Consider the following 13,174-nt stretch of genomic DNA (forward strand, 5'->3'; position numbering starts at 1 on the left):
TGACATTTCTGTTTTGTCGTATAATTCTTAGAAAATTTACTAATTTTTACCTTTTATTTTTTCAGAGATGGTTCAAGGTTTTCTGAGGGCATGCTTGGAAGTCAAGGTTCACATGGTGGTGCAGGTGAAGAACTTATTTTCTCTAATAGCTTCACGTGAGTGTACTTTTAAGTCTTCCTTTTCTTTTACTATACGTTTTTTATTTTTCAAAAATTATTTAAACACAATCTAATGTTTAAATGGTTGGCTAAAATAGGGATGTTTCGGCAACTAATACATCTGATATGTATGTCCCTCTTGATTTCACTGTTTATGAGCCCAACACTTGTACACATGTAACTACATAAGCTTTAGCCTAAATGCAGGTTTTAGAGGCTACTCTATCTAGTAATATGTCATTTAGCATATGATTTGTTTTTTTAGTTGTCTCATGAGACTAACTTTCAAGATAACAATGCCTTCCCTAAGTGAACTTATCAGGTAATTAAGAAGGCAAGTATTTATTTAATTCTCATGTTCTTTTTTTGGGCTACATATTGTGAACACTTATTGAAACATTTTTACAGGAAGTATTTGGGAGGCTAGAGTGGTGAATTGCTTTTCTATTGAAGTTGGAAGGAATACAAATATCTCTAGAATTAGTGTGATGTTGGAAATTTCTACAGCTTGTTCGATTTTATCATTTTTTTCATCACCGAAATCTCTCTGTTCTTCAAAGAACCACATGTAATGTTCTAAATACTGTCATTAGTATTGAATTGCATCCAGTTATTTCATTCGTGTATGAAGATTATAAGGCCCGCCACCCGGTACTTACACAGGACATCGAGTGAAGGTACCGAGCCCCTAGGGCCCTGCGGCTGAAGCCTTCCAACTCAGCCTCATCACCAGGAAGGGCGGTCATCAACCCAAGCTCCACACCGACCCGAGGATTTCCGAGGATTCTATCCTCAACACCAACCTTCCAGTCAGGTTTAAAAAGCTCTCCCTGCGTCCGAACCGCCTCCTACCAACAATGCTCTTTGGTTGAGTAAGTTGCCATTCTCATTGGCCATTATTAATGCTATTTCTTGTGTTTTGCAGCTAATGAAAGATCGAAGAGTGGTAGCTAAAGGAAGTCAAAAGATAGCGGAGGTGTTTGTGGTGCATCTATTTGTTGTTGGGACTGAGAGATGGAGGGCTCGGGAAGGGGACTGATGGAATTTATAGTTTTTTGTGACATCAGTCAGAGCGGATTTGGTCTAAGCTTGGTAATATGAGCTAAAGATTATGTACTATCTCATTTTTCATTTTTTTTCTTTTGCCAACAATTGTGGCAAATTGAAACTTTGGTGTAGTATAAATTTGGCATGTCAAGACAAACCTCTAGACTCATACCCAAATTTGGCATTTGTTTTAGTCTAATTGGAGACAACATTAATGCAGTTTTATTCCACTTAAGTCATGAAGCAACTGCCAGAAATTTAAGTGCAGAATTCTCAAGTTTTGTAATGGGCTGTCAGTTCTTGACTTTGAGATACGTTTCATGTTCACTAAATATAGTAACACGTGTCATTCTAAAGTCATAATCTTATGCAAGAACCTGATGTAGGTGAAGCTTGAAATTAGCTCACTAAATTCCGAAGTTGTGAACTAACTGTCATCTACCTTTCCTGTCAATTATTTTTGAAAACTTCTTACTCAATTAGTTTATGAGAATGGCCTCCTTTAACTTGACTTAGCCTTGCATGTACTTCACACATTTGTTGTGCTCGTGATTGTATTTCTTTTTTTAGGTTCAACTGGTTAAATTCCAGCCACTACTTGCAATCAATGGAGACTGATTAAACATTCACACACACAAGCACTCAAATCTGTAAACTAACTCTAAGGACTATAAAAAAGATGTCTTAGCAAAGATGTAAACTAACTCTAAGAACTCTAGGTTCGGAATTTTATAGTTTAACATGTCTTAGCAAAGATGTCTCAAACCTATAAAAAAAAGATGTCTCAAATGAATAACTTATTTCACTCACCAACATGTGCCTTATATCTTCAGAAAAAGAATCCCAGACAATACTCCCAACTACCATCTCTAATGATTGATAGGGAGGAGCTGAATTTTTTCAGTCATTGTTGAAGCATTGGCTTCCAAGACTTACCCAAACACTAGCATAATAGAAGAGCGTCTAAAATGAGCTTCTACTGGACTGAATTGGGCTACAAATCTAGTTTCCTTCGCATATTTGTAAAATGAGCTTCTACTGGACTGAATTAAGGATCTTGGTGGATTCGAACCACCATACTCCTTAGAAACGTAGGTTAGGCCATGTTTCCCAAGTGCTCTTCCATTTGAGCTAAAGATCCACGAGAAGATTGTGGCAAGCAAGAGCGTCTCAATGTGGATCAATAATCATGTGCTCCGTGGAAATGAACATGTGGTCAGAGAATTCTATTCAAAAGAAATAGGGTATTATCATCATAAGGAATTACTGAGTATTATCAGTTATTGGAGTCAAAGCCATGCTTATTCACTGAGAACAAGAATGAGCAAGATTGTGCAGGAGTCAAACAAAATCTAAAACCAAAAGATTAATAATAACAAGAACAAATGCAAACTAATCCGTTTGATTTCCATATCAACCAAATGAACTATAAAACCAAATTCAAGACATGCAGATTCTTTATAAAACTGCAAATTTCACAAATAAAAATGCAGATTCTAATTCATTGCTGAGCATTCCATAAATAAAACAAAGATATCTCATAAAACTGTACATTTCTTCACAAAACCCTAACCCTATTTGGGTGCAGATCTAAATAGAAAGAGATGTGGATGCCGTTCTTTCAAATCGTCTTCTTTCTTCTGTCACAAGTAATCCACCACCAACGAACATGCTCCGTTCGGCAAGATGGAGGCTTCCTTCAATTTGTCTTCTTCCTTAACGGAGCCATTGCCATCTTCCACCGATCAAATCACCACATTGTTTCCATCTTCCACAGTTTGGCGAGAGGGGGCGTCGGCTAATGTATTGCGACTGCCGGATAAGGGTTTTGAGTTCACCAGAAAAGTGACAGAGAGAGGGAGAGAATCTGTTGAAAAATGGAAACTTCAATTTTTTTTTGCTGCGATTAGATTTGCGATTGGGATTGGGATGTCGAGTGTGTTACGTGCCTAATTGGCCGTAACACAAGTAAACAAACAGAAAATAGAAAAAGAGGGGGAGAGAGGTTGATTCGAGGCAACCGGACCTCCTAATGACTCGATTCGAGAGGAACTATGACTCACCGAGAACAAAGTTTCCTTTGTGCTGTAAAATTCTATTCCTCCCACTTCATTGAATTACTACTACATAAATACAATCAAGATGGAGTGCCATATCACAAGCCTATTTACCCACTAACAAAACACATCACAAATAACTAACCCCCACAAACCTTAACTACATCACCATAACTACATTCTATACTCACATACACCACAATAGCACGTATCATTCCTTCCCCCTTGAAACGACCTTGTCCTTGAGGTTGAATTATGTGAGGAAATACTCTATTCCACCTGGGTCCCAAATTTTATTGGGCGCAGATTTATTGAACAACACAACTACACTTAGGCTTTCGTGTCCTTCAAAAACAGCAGTCACGACCATTTGAACCCCGCCTTCAAAATCCACTGTAATCAAATCTGGAAGGAAATACGATTCTTCATGAAGCCGCATCAAAACGATGAATTGATCGAATGACTTTGCATGTTGTTTAACTAAAGTATCTCCATCTCCATCAATTCTCACACTTTTCTCTACACGGACATCACCTTTCTCAAGTTTCAACTTTTCATATTCTTTGCGCATTTCCTTTATCTCTATACTAATTGTGTTCAAACCTTCCGCAAATTGGTGGTGTTCTTCCATCATTTTCGAAACAAGCACTTGGATTTGCTGGAAGCCATCTCGTATGGATTCCAAAAGCTCCGAAGATATAGGCATGGCGTAGGATCGACGGCTTTAATACCACTTGTTACGTGCCTAATTGGCCGTAACACAAGTAAACAAGCAGAAAATAGAAAAAAGAGGGGGAGAGTGGTTGATTCGAGGCAACCAGACCTCCTAATGGCTCGATTCGAGAGGAACCATGACTCTCCAAGAACAAAGTTACCTTTGTGCTGTAAAATTCTATTCCTCCCATTTCATTGAATTACTACTACATAAATACAATCAAGATGGAGTGCCACATCACAAGCCCATTAACCCACTAACAAGACACATCACAAATAACTAACCCCCACAAACCTTAACTACATAACTATAACTACATTCTAACTACTCACATACACCACAATAGCACGTATCAGAGTGTGAAATTTGAGTCGTCCTAAAGAATAGGAAAAGCGAAGGAGGAGGCTACCGGCAACCTTTTCTAAGCGGTTATTAGAAGTGCTAATCTCGTCCATCGAAATGATCGGACGGCTCCGAATGGGCGACGAAGCGTGTTGCGCTGCGTCGCGATGTACGTGATTCGTTCTCTTGAAAAATAGTGGACTTCACGCACACACAACATATATATAAAATCTCATTCTTGGATAACAATTTCATCATATTACGTACCCAAGATTAGCTGGAAGATCTTCTTGATTTCCTTAGTAGTAGATTTCCTTATTTCTTGCTATAGCTAGGATATTCCCCTTAATATTGGTTTCCTTTTATTTTTATCTTGTTTCCTAAGTATCCTTTAGGATTTGGAAAGTTTGGATTGTTTCCTAAATAGTAGAAATGCTATTTCTATAAGTATATAATCTCTTTCTTTTTAACGTATGAACGGAAAAGCAAGGACTGTTTTAGGAGATTTGGCCATCTCGAATAGGCCTACATTGTTTCTCTATCTTATTTTTACTTTTTTCCAAGGGGTCGTATCATCTGGTATCAGAGCTATGGCTAATGAAAGTCATGCTACTCGAAGCCAGCGGATGGAGACAGAGATTCGATCTCTTAAGGAAGGCTACGAAGCGCACGGACGTATTCTTGAAGATTTTCTAAAGAAATTGACGGCCTTAGATGCAACATGCCAAAGTTTAGTCGCATCAAAGGTTTAGGACGAAGTGGATGTTGCCCCCATAGCACCACAAGTAAATCAAGGAAATCTTGAAGATGTGCAGACACATCTCTGTACCTTTTTGTCTAGAATTTCCTAGATTTGATAGATCCGATCTAGCCGGGTGGGTTTTTAGTGCTGAACAATTTCAAAGGTTTAATAAAATACCCGATGAACGTATGGTAGATTTGGCATCGATCCACCTTACTGGGGATGCAATACCATGGTTTTGTTGGATGGAGAAGTCCATGGGTGTAATGGCATGGTCACAATTCAAGCATGCTTTATGTGCTCGGTTTGGACCGCCTGGAAGCGACGATTCAGGAGGAGCACTATCAAAATTACAACAAACGGAATCTGTTCGGGAATATCAGTCGCAGTTTGAGCGATTGGTCAACCGAACCTTTCAATTACCCGAATCATTCTTAATCGAATGTTTTGTTTCGAGCCTTCGTGACGATATCCAGGCCGGCGTTAAAATATTTCAACCGATTACTCTCCAGCATGCTTCCCAACTAGCCTTGTTACATGAGGAATTATCTCTAGCTAGTGGTCGATACTCGCACCCCCTACTACCAAATCCATCGACGTCTGTTCCTACAGCGGTTGCCCTCATGAACGACGGACTATTACCAGCAAAAAAATTAACACCTACCGAAATGATCGAGCGGCGCAAGAAAGGGTTATGCTATAATTGCGATGAGAAGTATAGCCCACTCCATCAATGTCAAGGACAGTTGGCGATATTAGAAGGATTTGGATTTGAAAACGAGGAAGAAGAAATAATAAAAGTAGAAGGATTTTAGTCCTCGAGGACAAGGACTCTTAAGAGGAAGGGAATGTTATGTACCCAAGATTAGCTGGAAGATCTTCTTGATTTCCTTAGTAGTAGATTTCCTTATTTCTTGCTATAGCTAGGATATTCCCATTAATATTAGTTTCCTTTTATTTTTATCTTGTTTCCTAATCATCTTTTAGGATTTGGGAAGTTTGGATTGTTTCCTAAATAGTAGAAATGCTAATTCTATAAGTATGTAATCTCTTTCTTTTTAACGAATGAATGAAAAAACAATGACTGTTTTAGGAGATTTGGCCATCTTGAATAGGCCTACACTGTTTCTCTCCCTTATTTTTACTTTTATCCAAGGGGTCGTATCACATCAATTCATTTTCCATCTTCCAAACAACGGATGACCAAAATAAATAGAAATTTGCGGCTGAACTCAGTTTTGCTGGTCGCTAGATGGAAGGTTAAGATTGCATAATTAAAATAGGGAAAATTACATTCACACCCCCTCTAGTTTCTGACACATTCAATTCTAACCCTGACTTTCAAAATGTGACAAGTATACCCTTGAGGTTTCAAAACGTGACAAGTACACCCCCTCAAACAAGTACACCCTTGAGGTTTCAAAACGTGACAAGTACACCCCCTCCGTCAACGGTCCATCAGTTTAACCTAACGGAAAGACTGAAACTAACCATAATTAATATTTTGCGGATAGAAATACCTTCATTTGCAGAGGGATGAGGGTTACGCCATTTCCCACTGCCGTCGTTGCACCTCCGGCCACCCGTCGTCGTCGCTATCTCCGGCCACCGCCATTACCTCCACCATAGACAATGAAACCCCACCCCATGGCTACATCAAACCCACATTTCAAGAAAAAAACATTGATAAAAACAAAAAAAAGCCTTAAATATTAGGGTTTATGTGCAAATCATGATAATGGTGTTAATGAAGACAAATAAAACTCCTAAATCGAGGGTTTATGTTGATAAATAAACAAGGATTTGAATCAAATCCTAATTTTCAGTTTTCAAGTTTGAAAACCCTAATTTTAAGTTGGAGAAGACGAGGGCATTTTAGTCAATTCCACCTCGCCGTCTACTCCCACACGTTAAAAAAAACTCGAGGTGTAGTTGTCACGTTTGAAAATTGGTTAGAGTTGAATGTGTCGAAACTAGAGGGCGGTGTATCTGTATTTTTCCCATTAAAAAACTTTTGAACAACATTCGAAAGGTATAGTTGGGCCCCACTCAATGACCGCATCATCCATGTTTTTTGTTCACAACTTACGCGGTCAAGCGTAAAACAGATCCCCTCCTCCTCGTCTCGGAAACTTGTGGCCCTAAAGAAACAGACACGACACGCAACGATATACACAACCAGTGAAACCACAAAAACCCTACAATCATTTCTCCATCTCTAATCATCTTCACCATACATTTTCCCTTTCCGAAATGCGGTTCTGCTCCGTCTGATCTCCGTCTGGTGAGTCTGTTCTTAAGCACTAAAAAAATGGCGTCATTGCAGATTGTAAGACCCAGTTTCTCTCCGTTTATTGCTTTCCGTTCCAATTCCTGCCGAAAATCTTTACACGGGAGAGGATTTCGTGTTTACTGCCGACCTCAGGAGAGTGAAAACGAAGCTACGGGTTAGTTCTTCTTCTAAGCTTTTCAGAGTTTCCTTTGTCGTTTTGCTTGTTGATTTTTGCTTTGGTGAGATGGGTTTTTCTATTAGACAAGTTTTATGATGTGTACGTGTCCTACATGGATGGTGGTTAGCTATTGTATATAAATGTTGCTGCCATGTGTCCAATGAAGGGGATGAGTTTGTTAGATAGATATATTTCCATAAATATTGAGTTTGTTTTGGATTAGCATGTGAGTAGGAGTCTTAGGAGTCTCAAGTAGAGTGTTGGGTTGAGTGGTTGTAGGAGTTGTTTATGGGAGAAGTTGGATTTGGTTGAATGTAGGGGTGCAACTCGGGTCTGGTTCAACCCGAAAAAAGGTCTGGTCTGGTCTGGTCGGGTTCGGGTTGACTTTTCCCAACCCGGGTTGGGTTTGGGTTGAGGGTTTGGCAACCTGACCAGAGTGAAACCCGACATTTTTTTATAATTTATTTTTTATTTTTTCAAGCTTAAAAACTCGGGTTGGCTCGGGTTGGAAAAAATGGGTACCTCGGGTCAGGTTGGGTTGAACCTCATCGGGTTGGAAATCGAATCGGGTAGGGTTCGGGTTGGAAAAACGAGTTCCTGGGGTCGGGTCAGGTTGGCCTGAACCCGACCCAACCCGACCCGAGTTGCACCCCTAGTTGAATGAGGGAATGCCATGTGGCATAGTCATTGTATTTACCAAATTTCTTTATTCAATGGAATGGCATGGCAATTGAATCTGGAATTGACGCAAGGAGGATTGGGCTTTGAAAACTTTGAGAACAAAGTGCAAAGGATATAAACTCAAGACCACAAAAACCCTTACAGGTGGTCTTTGCTATTGATGCCATTAAATAGAGATTGTAGATACGTTACAATGAGCTGGTATATCCCTTGATTGCAGAGATGCTATAATTACACAAATAAATATACAAAGAAATGGAAAGGGAAAATTGTGTGAATAAAATATTTCCTAATTACAAAGAGTTGCTGGTGATAGCGAGATTTCCTCTGTGGGAGAAGTCTCGTTAATATTCCCCCTCAAGTTGATGGGGAAGGGACGAACCTGCAGCTTGTCTCACATAAAAGTGAAACGTATGGCGGTGAGCCCCTTAGTGAAAATATCGACAATTTGGTCTTTGGTGGAAATATATCGGACATTAAGCTCTTTACGAACAACTTTCTCTTGGATGAAGTGGTATTCGACCTCGATGTGTTTAAAACTGAATAGAGAGATGGCATTAATGTTGTCGCAGTGTCGCACCATACAATAGGAGCAAGAGTGGGAATATAAAGGTCCCTAAGGAGGAGCTGGATCCAAGCTAACTCAGCTGCAGATTGTGCTAAAGAGCGATATTTGGATTCTCTACTTATCGAGAAACCATGGGTTGCTTCTTTGAACTCCAGGACACTAAGTTTGTCCCAAGGTGTAGACACATTGGCCAGATGTGGACCGGCGATTATCTGGATAACCTGCCCAGTCAGCATCATAGAAGGCCGATAAAGTAAAATTGGATGGTTTTAATAGAAGGCCATGAGAGGCTGTCCCGTTAAGATAGCGCAAGATGTGTTTGATCACAGTTAAATGAATTGTTGTGGGAGAGTGCATAAACTGGCATACTTGGTTAACAACGAAGGCAATGTCAGGCCGGGCCCAAGTGAGATACTGGAGTGCGCCCATAATGCTACGATATTCAGAGGGATCTGGAAGAGAGCCCCCAGAAGATGTTGATAGTTGACTGTTAGAAACCACTGGAGAAGGGTATGGCTTTGCACTATTCATTTTGTACTTTTTTTATAAATCTACATCGTACTTTGTCTGGGAAAGGAATAACCCATCTCATGATCGGTGTACTTCAAGTCCAAGAAAGTCATTTAAAGGACCAAGATCTTTCGTGGCAAAGACATTGGCTAGTTGAGTTATGACCGCACGAATTGAATTAGAGTGGCTACCTGTAATAATGATGTCATCAACATAAATGAGTAGAATGATGAGACTCCCTTGCTGTCTCCACACAAAAAGAGTGATATGCGGAAGAGCCACGAAAGCCAAGCATATGTAAATGAGTAGTCAACCGATCATACCAAGCCCATTGGGCTTGTTTGAGTCCGTACAAGGACTTATGAAGCCGACAGACGTAATGGGGGTGTTGCGGATCAACAAAACCCTGGGGTTATACCATGTAAACCATTTTGAACATCAAGTTGTCGGATGGGCCAATTGAAATGAACCGCTATTGCTAAGACAATCCGTATGGTGGTAGGTTTTGCGACATGGCTAAACGTGTCAATATAGTCAATACCGTCATGTTGATGACAACCCGTATGGTCGTAGGTTTTGCGACAGGGCTAAACGTGTCAATATAGTCAATACCGTCATGTTGATTGAACCCTTTGGCAATGCGTCGTGCTTTGTGCCTTTCAATAGTGACATCGGCTCGATGCTTTAATTTATAGACCCACCGACATCCAATGATAGTCATGTTAGGGCGAAGGGGAACGAGAGACCAAATACCATTTCGTTGTAGCGCATCAAACTCTTGTGCCATAGCACGTCGCCATTCAGAGTTTTTGTTGGCAGTGGTGAAGTAGGTAGGTTCAGGCGTGGATTTCTCAGTGTTGAGGGCTGTAGGAAGTGGATAACAGGAGCTAAGAGAAGTGTTCTTGGGTTTTAAAGTGCCATCTTGGGAGCGCGTCACCAGTGGGTGAGTGGAAGGGCGCCAAAGGGGTTCAGAAGGTCTTATAGAAATCAAGGGAGGGGAAGGACCAGGGTAATGGGAGAGGTAGTAGGTTGGGTAACAGGCGTAGAGGTAGTGTCATGCAAAGAGGTCATGGGTTGGATTTGAATAATATGATCATGAAAGAGAGAACGAATGGAGGGTGTAGGTAGGATAGATAAAGTCAATGGCACCGGTGGTGGAGCGCTAAGGAGAATGTCAGGTAGTGTTGACCGGGGCGGGAGTGAGAGGAGGTTTGGTCGTGACATCCTTGAACGGGAATGTGTGCTCATCGAAGACCACGCGGCGAGAGAGAAAGACACGTTCTGAGGCGATATCCAAACACTTATACCCATGGTGATTTAAGCTGTATAGAAGGAAGACACATGGGAACTCCACCTATGTTTTTCACAGCCTGTCCCAAGCTAGGATAAAGGAGGAGGGTTGGCGTTAGGTTGGCAGCTGGCCGTAAAACTTAGCCACTCTTATATGAAATGAATCCTATAGAAAATTCGTTGGGGCGTAACCCTCTTAGCGACGCGCTGCATCGGCGCCCGGATGTATTGTTAAATGAGCAAGGGTGTTTGCACCTTCATGGGCGGGTGCGAGGGGTGAGGAGGCTAGTCCTGGGCCGTCACTCCCATAGTGACGCGCTACATCGGCGCCCGGGTGTGGTGGAAAATGAGCAAGGGTCCTCGCACTTGACTGGACTGGTGCGGGGGGCGAGGAAGCTAGTCCAAGAGAGTAGGATTTGTTTAGCTAGTTGGAACATAGGTTCACTAGCAGGTAAACTGAGGGAATTAGTTGATACGCTGAGTAGAAGGAGAGTTAATATAGCTTGTCTTCAGGAGATTAAATGGGTAGGAGAAAAAGCTAGGGAAATAGAAAATACGGGTTTCAAGTTATGGTCATAGTTTAAAATTTCGGTTTCAGTACCAGTTTCGGACCCCTGAAATTTCGACCGAAATTTTGAAATTTTGGTCGAAATTTGGTAATAATTAAAAAAGCTTATTTAATTCATTTCGAAATTTCGGACCGAAATTCCGAAATTTTGTAACATTTCTTTTAAAAAAATTACATTTTCTCGAAATTCTGAACCGAAATTCCAAAATTTCGGCTGAAATTTGGTAAAGGCCGAAATTCGAAAATTTGCCAAATTTCGGTCTCGGTCCCCACCGAATTCCGAAATTTAAAACAATAGTTATGGTACACAGGGAAGGAGAGGAATAAAAATGGTGTAGGGATTATAATAAATAAGAGTCTAAGAGATAAGGTTGTAGATGTTAAAAGGAAGGGTGATAGAATTATTCTAATTAAATTAGTATTAGGTGAAGAGACGATTAATGTTATTAGTGCGTATGCCCCTCAAATAGGATTAAATGATTCTGTCAAGATGCAATTTTGGGAGGATATGGTTGAAGTAGTCCAAGGATACCACATGGAGAAAAGTTATTTAGAGGAGGAGATTTAAATGGACATGTGGGAAAAATTAGTGGAGGTTTTGAGAGGGTACATGGAGGACTGGGTTTTGGCAATATGAATGAGCCAGGAGAAGATATTTTGGGTTTTGCAGTAGCAAATGATTTGATGTTAACAAATACTTTTTTAAGAAAAGAGACTCACACTTGATAACCTTTAGCAGTGGCACCAACTGTAGCCAGATAGATTTTATCCTCACTAGGAGAGAGGACAGAGCTTCGTGTAAAGATTGTAAAGTCATACCCGGGGAGTGTCTAGTCACACAACATAGGTTGGTGGTGTTGGAGGTATGCATCAAAAGTTGGAAGAGAAAAGATAGAGATGTTAGACATCCGAGGACTAGGTGGTGGGATCTCAAAGGGGAAAAACTAAAGATTTTTAAGGATAGACTGATTAAAGAAGGATCGTGGAGTCTTGACGGGGGACTGATATTAAGTGGAATGGGATGTCTAGTTATATCAGGAAAGTGGCTAGAGAGGTACTTGGAGAATCTAGAGGAAGGGGGCCGCCGTCTAAAGATACGTGGTGGTGGAATGAGGAGGTCCAAAAGACGATTAGGTCTAAAAGAGAGTGTTACAAATGTTTGCATAAGTGTAGAAATGAGAACATTGAGAAGTATATAAATTAGCTAGAAAAGAAGCTAAGAAGGCAGTAAGAGAAGCTAGAGGCAAGGCATATGAGGAATTGTACCACAGACTAGGGACGAAAGAAGGAGAAAAAGATATATTTACAAACTTGCTAAGATGAGAGAAAGGAAGAGCAGGAACTTGAATCATATAAAATGCATCAAAGACAAGAATCAAAGATTGTTAGTAAAAGAAAACAAGGTTAAAGAGAGGTGGAGAAGTTACTTCGATAAGTTGTTTAATGGAGAACCTGTAGCGAATTTGGGAGAACTTGATGGTGCTTATGATTATACAAACCGGAGGTTTGTTCGTAGAATCCGAACATCAGAGGTAAGAGTAGCTATGAAAAATATGAAATTAGGCAAGGCTAGGGGGCCTAACGATATTCCTATTGAGACTTGGAGATGCTTGGGTGATGTGGGTTTAGTTTGGTTAACTAGATTATTTAACAATATTTTGAATACTAAGAAGATGCCTGATGAGTGGAGGAAGAGTACATTAGTACCGATTTATAAGAATAAAGGGGATATTCAGAGTTGCACCAATTATTGGGGAGAGGGTAATTGAGCATAGACTAAGAAAAGAGACAGGTGTCAGAGAATCAGTTTGGCTTCATGCCCGGACGATCGACTATGAAATCTATTTTCTTGATTAGGCGGTTAATGGAGAGATTTAGAGAAAAGAAAAAGGACCTTCATATGGTTTTCATTGATTTGGAGAAAGCGTATGATCGGGTTCCTAGGAGTGTTATTTAGTGGGTCCTTGAAAGGAAAAAAATGCCTACAAAATATGTTGATGTGATTAAGGATATGTATGATGGAGCAGTAACTAGTTTCAGAACTAT

General features: G+C 40.4%; 2 protein-coding genes across 2 annotated transcripts in view; both read left to right on the forward strand.

Moving 5' to 3' along the window:
• Positions 1 to 7,187: 7,187 nt before the first annotated feature.
• Positions 7,188 to 13,174, forward strand: part of LOC143849981 (uncharacterized) — a 67,165-nt gene continuing 61,178 nt past the window's right edge. The window contains exon 1 of the mRNA XM_077359313.1: positions 7,188 to 7,508. Within this exon, the coding sequence (XP_077215428.1) occupies positions 7,373 to 7,508 (136 nt within the window). The 5' untranslated portion in view covers positions 7,188 to 7,372. The remainder of the gene's footprint in view (positions 7,509 to 13,174) is intronic.
• LOC143849980 (uncharacterized) overlaps positions 8,133 to 13,174 on the forward strand; it is a 78,042-nt gene continuing 73,000 nt past the window's right edge. The window contains exon 1 of the mRNA XM_077359310.1: positions 8,133 to 8,166. The gene's annotated coding sequence lies outside the window, so the exon portion shown is untranslated. The remainder of the gene's footprint in view (positions 8,167 to 13,174) is intronic.

The sequence above is a fragment of the Tasmannia lanceolata genome, unplaced genomic scaffold (assembly GCF_043159265.1).
Source record: "Tasmannia lanceolata isolate RefF3 unplaced genomic scaffold, GAP_Taslan_0.1 ptg000018l, whole genome shotgun sequence".
NCBI classification, from domain to species: Eukaryota; Viridiplantae; Streptophyta; class Magnoliopsida; order Canellales; family Winteraceae; genus Tasmannia; species Tasmannia lanceolata.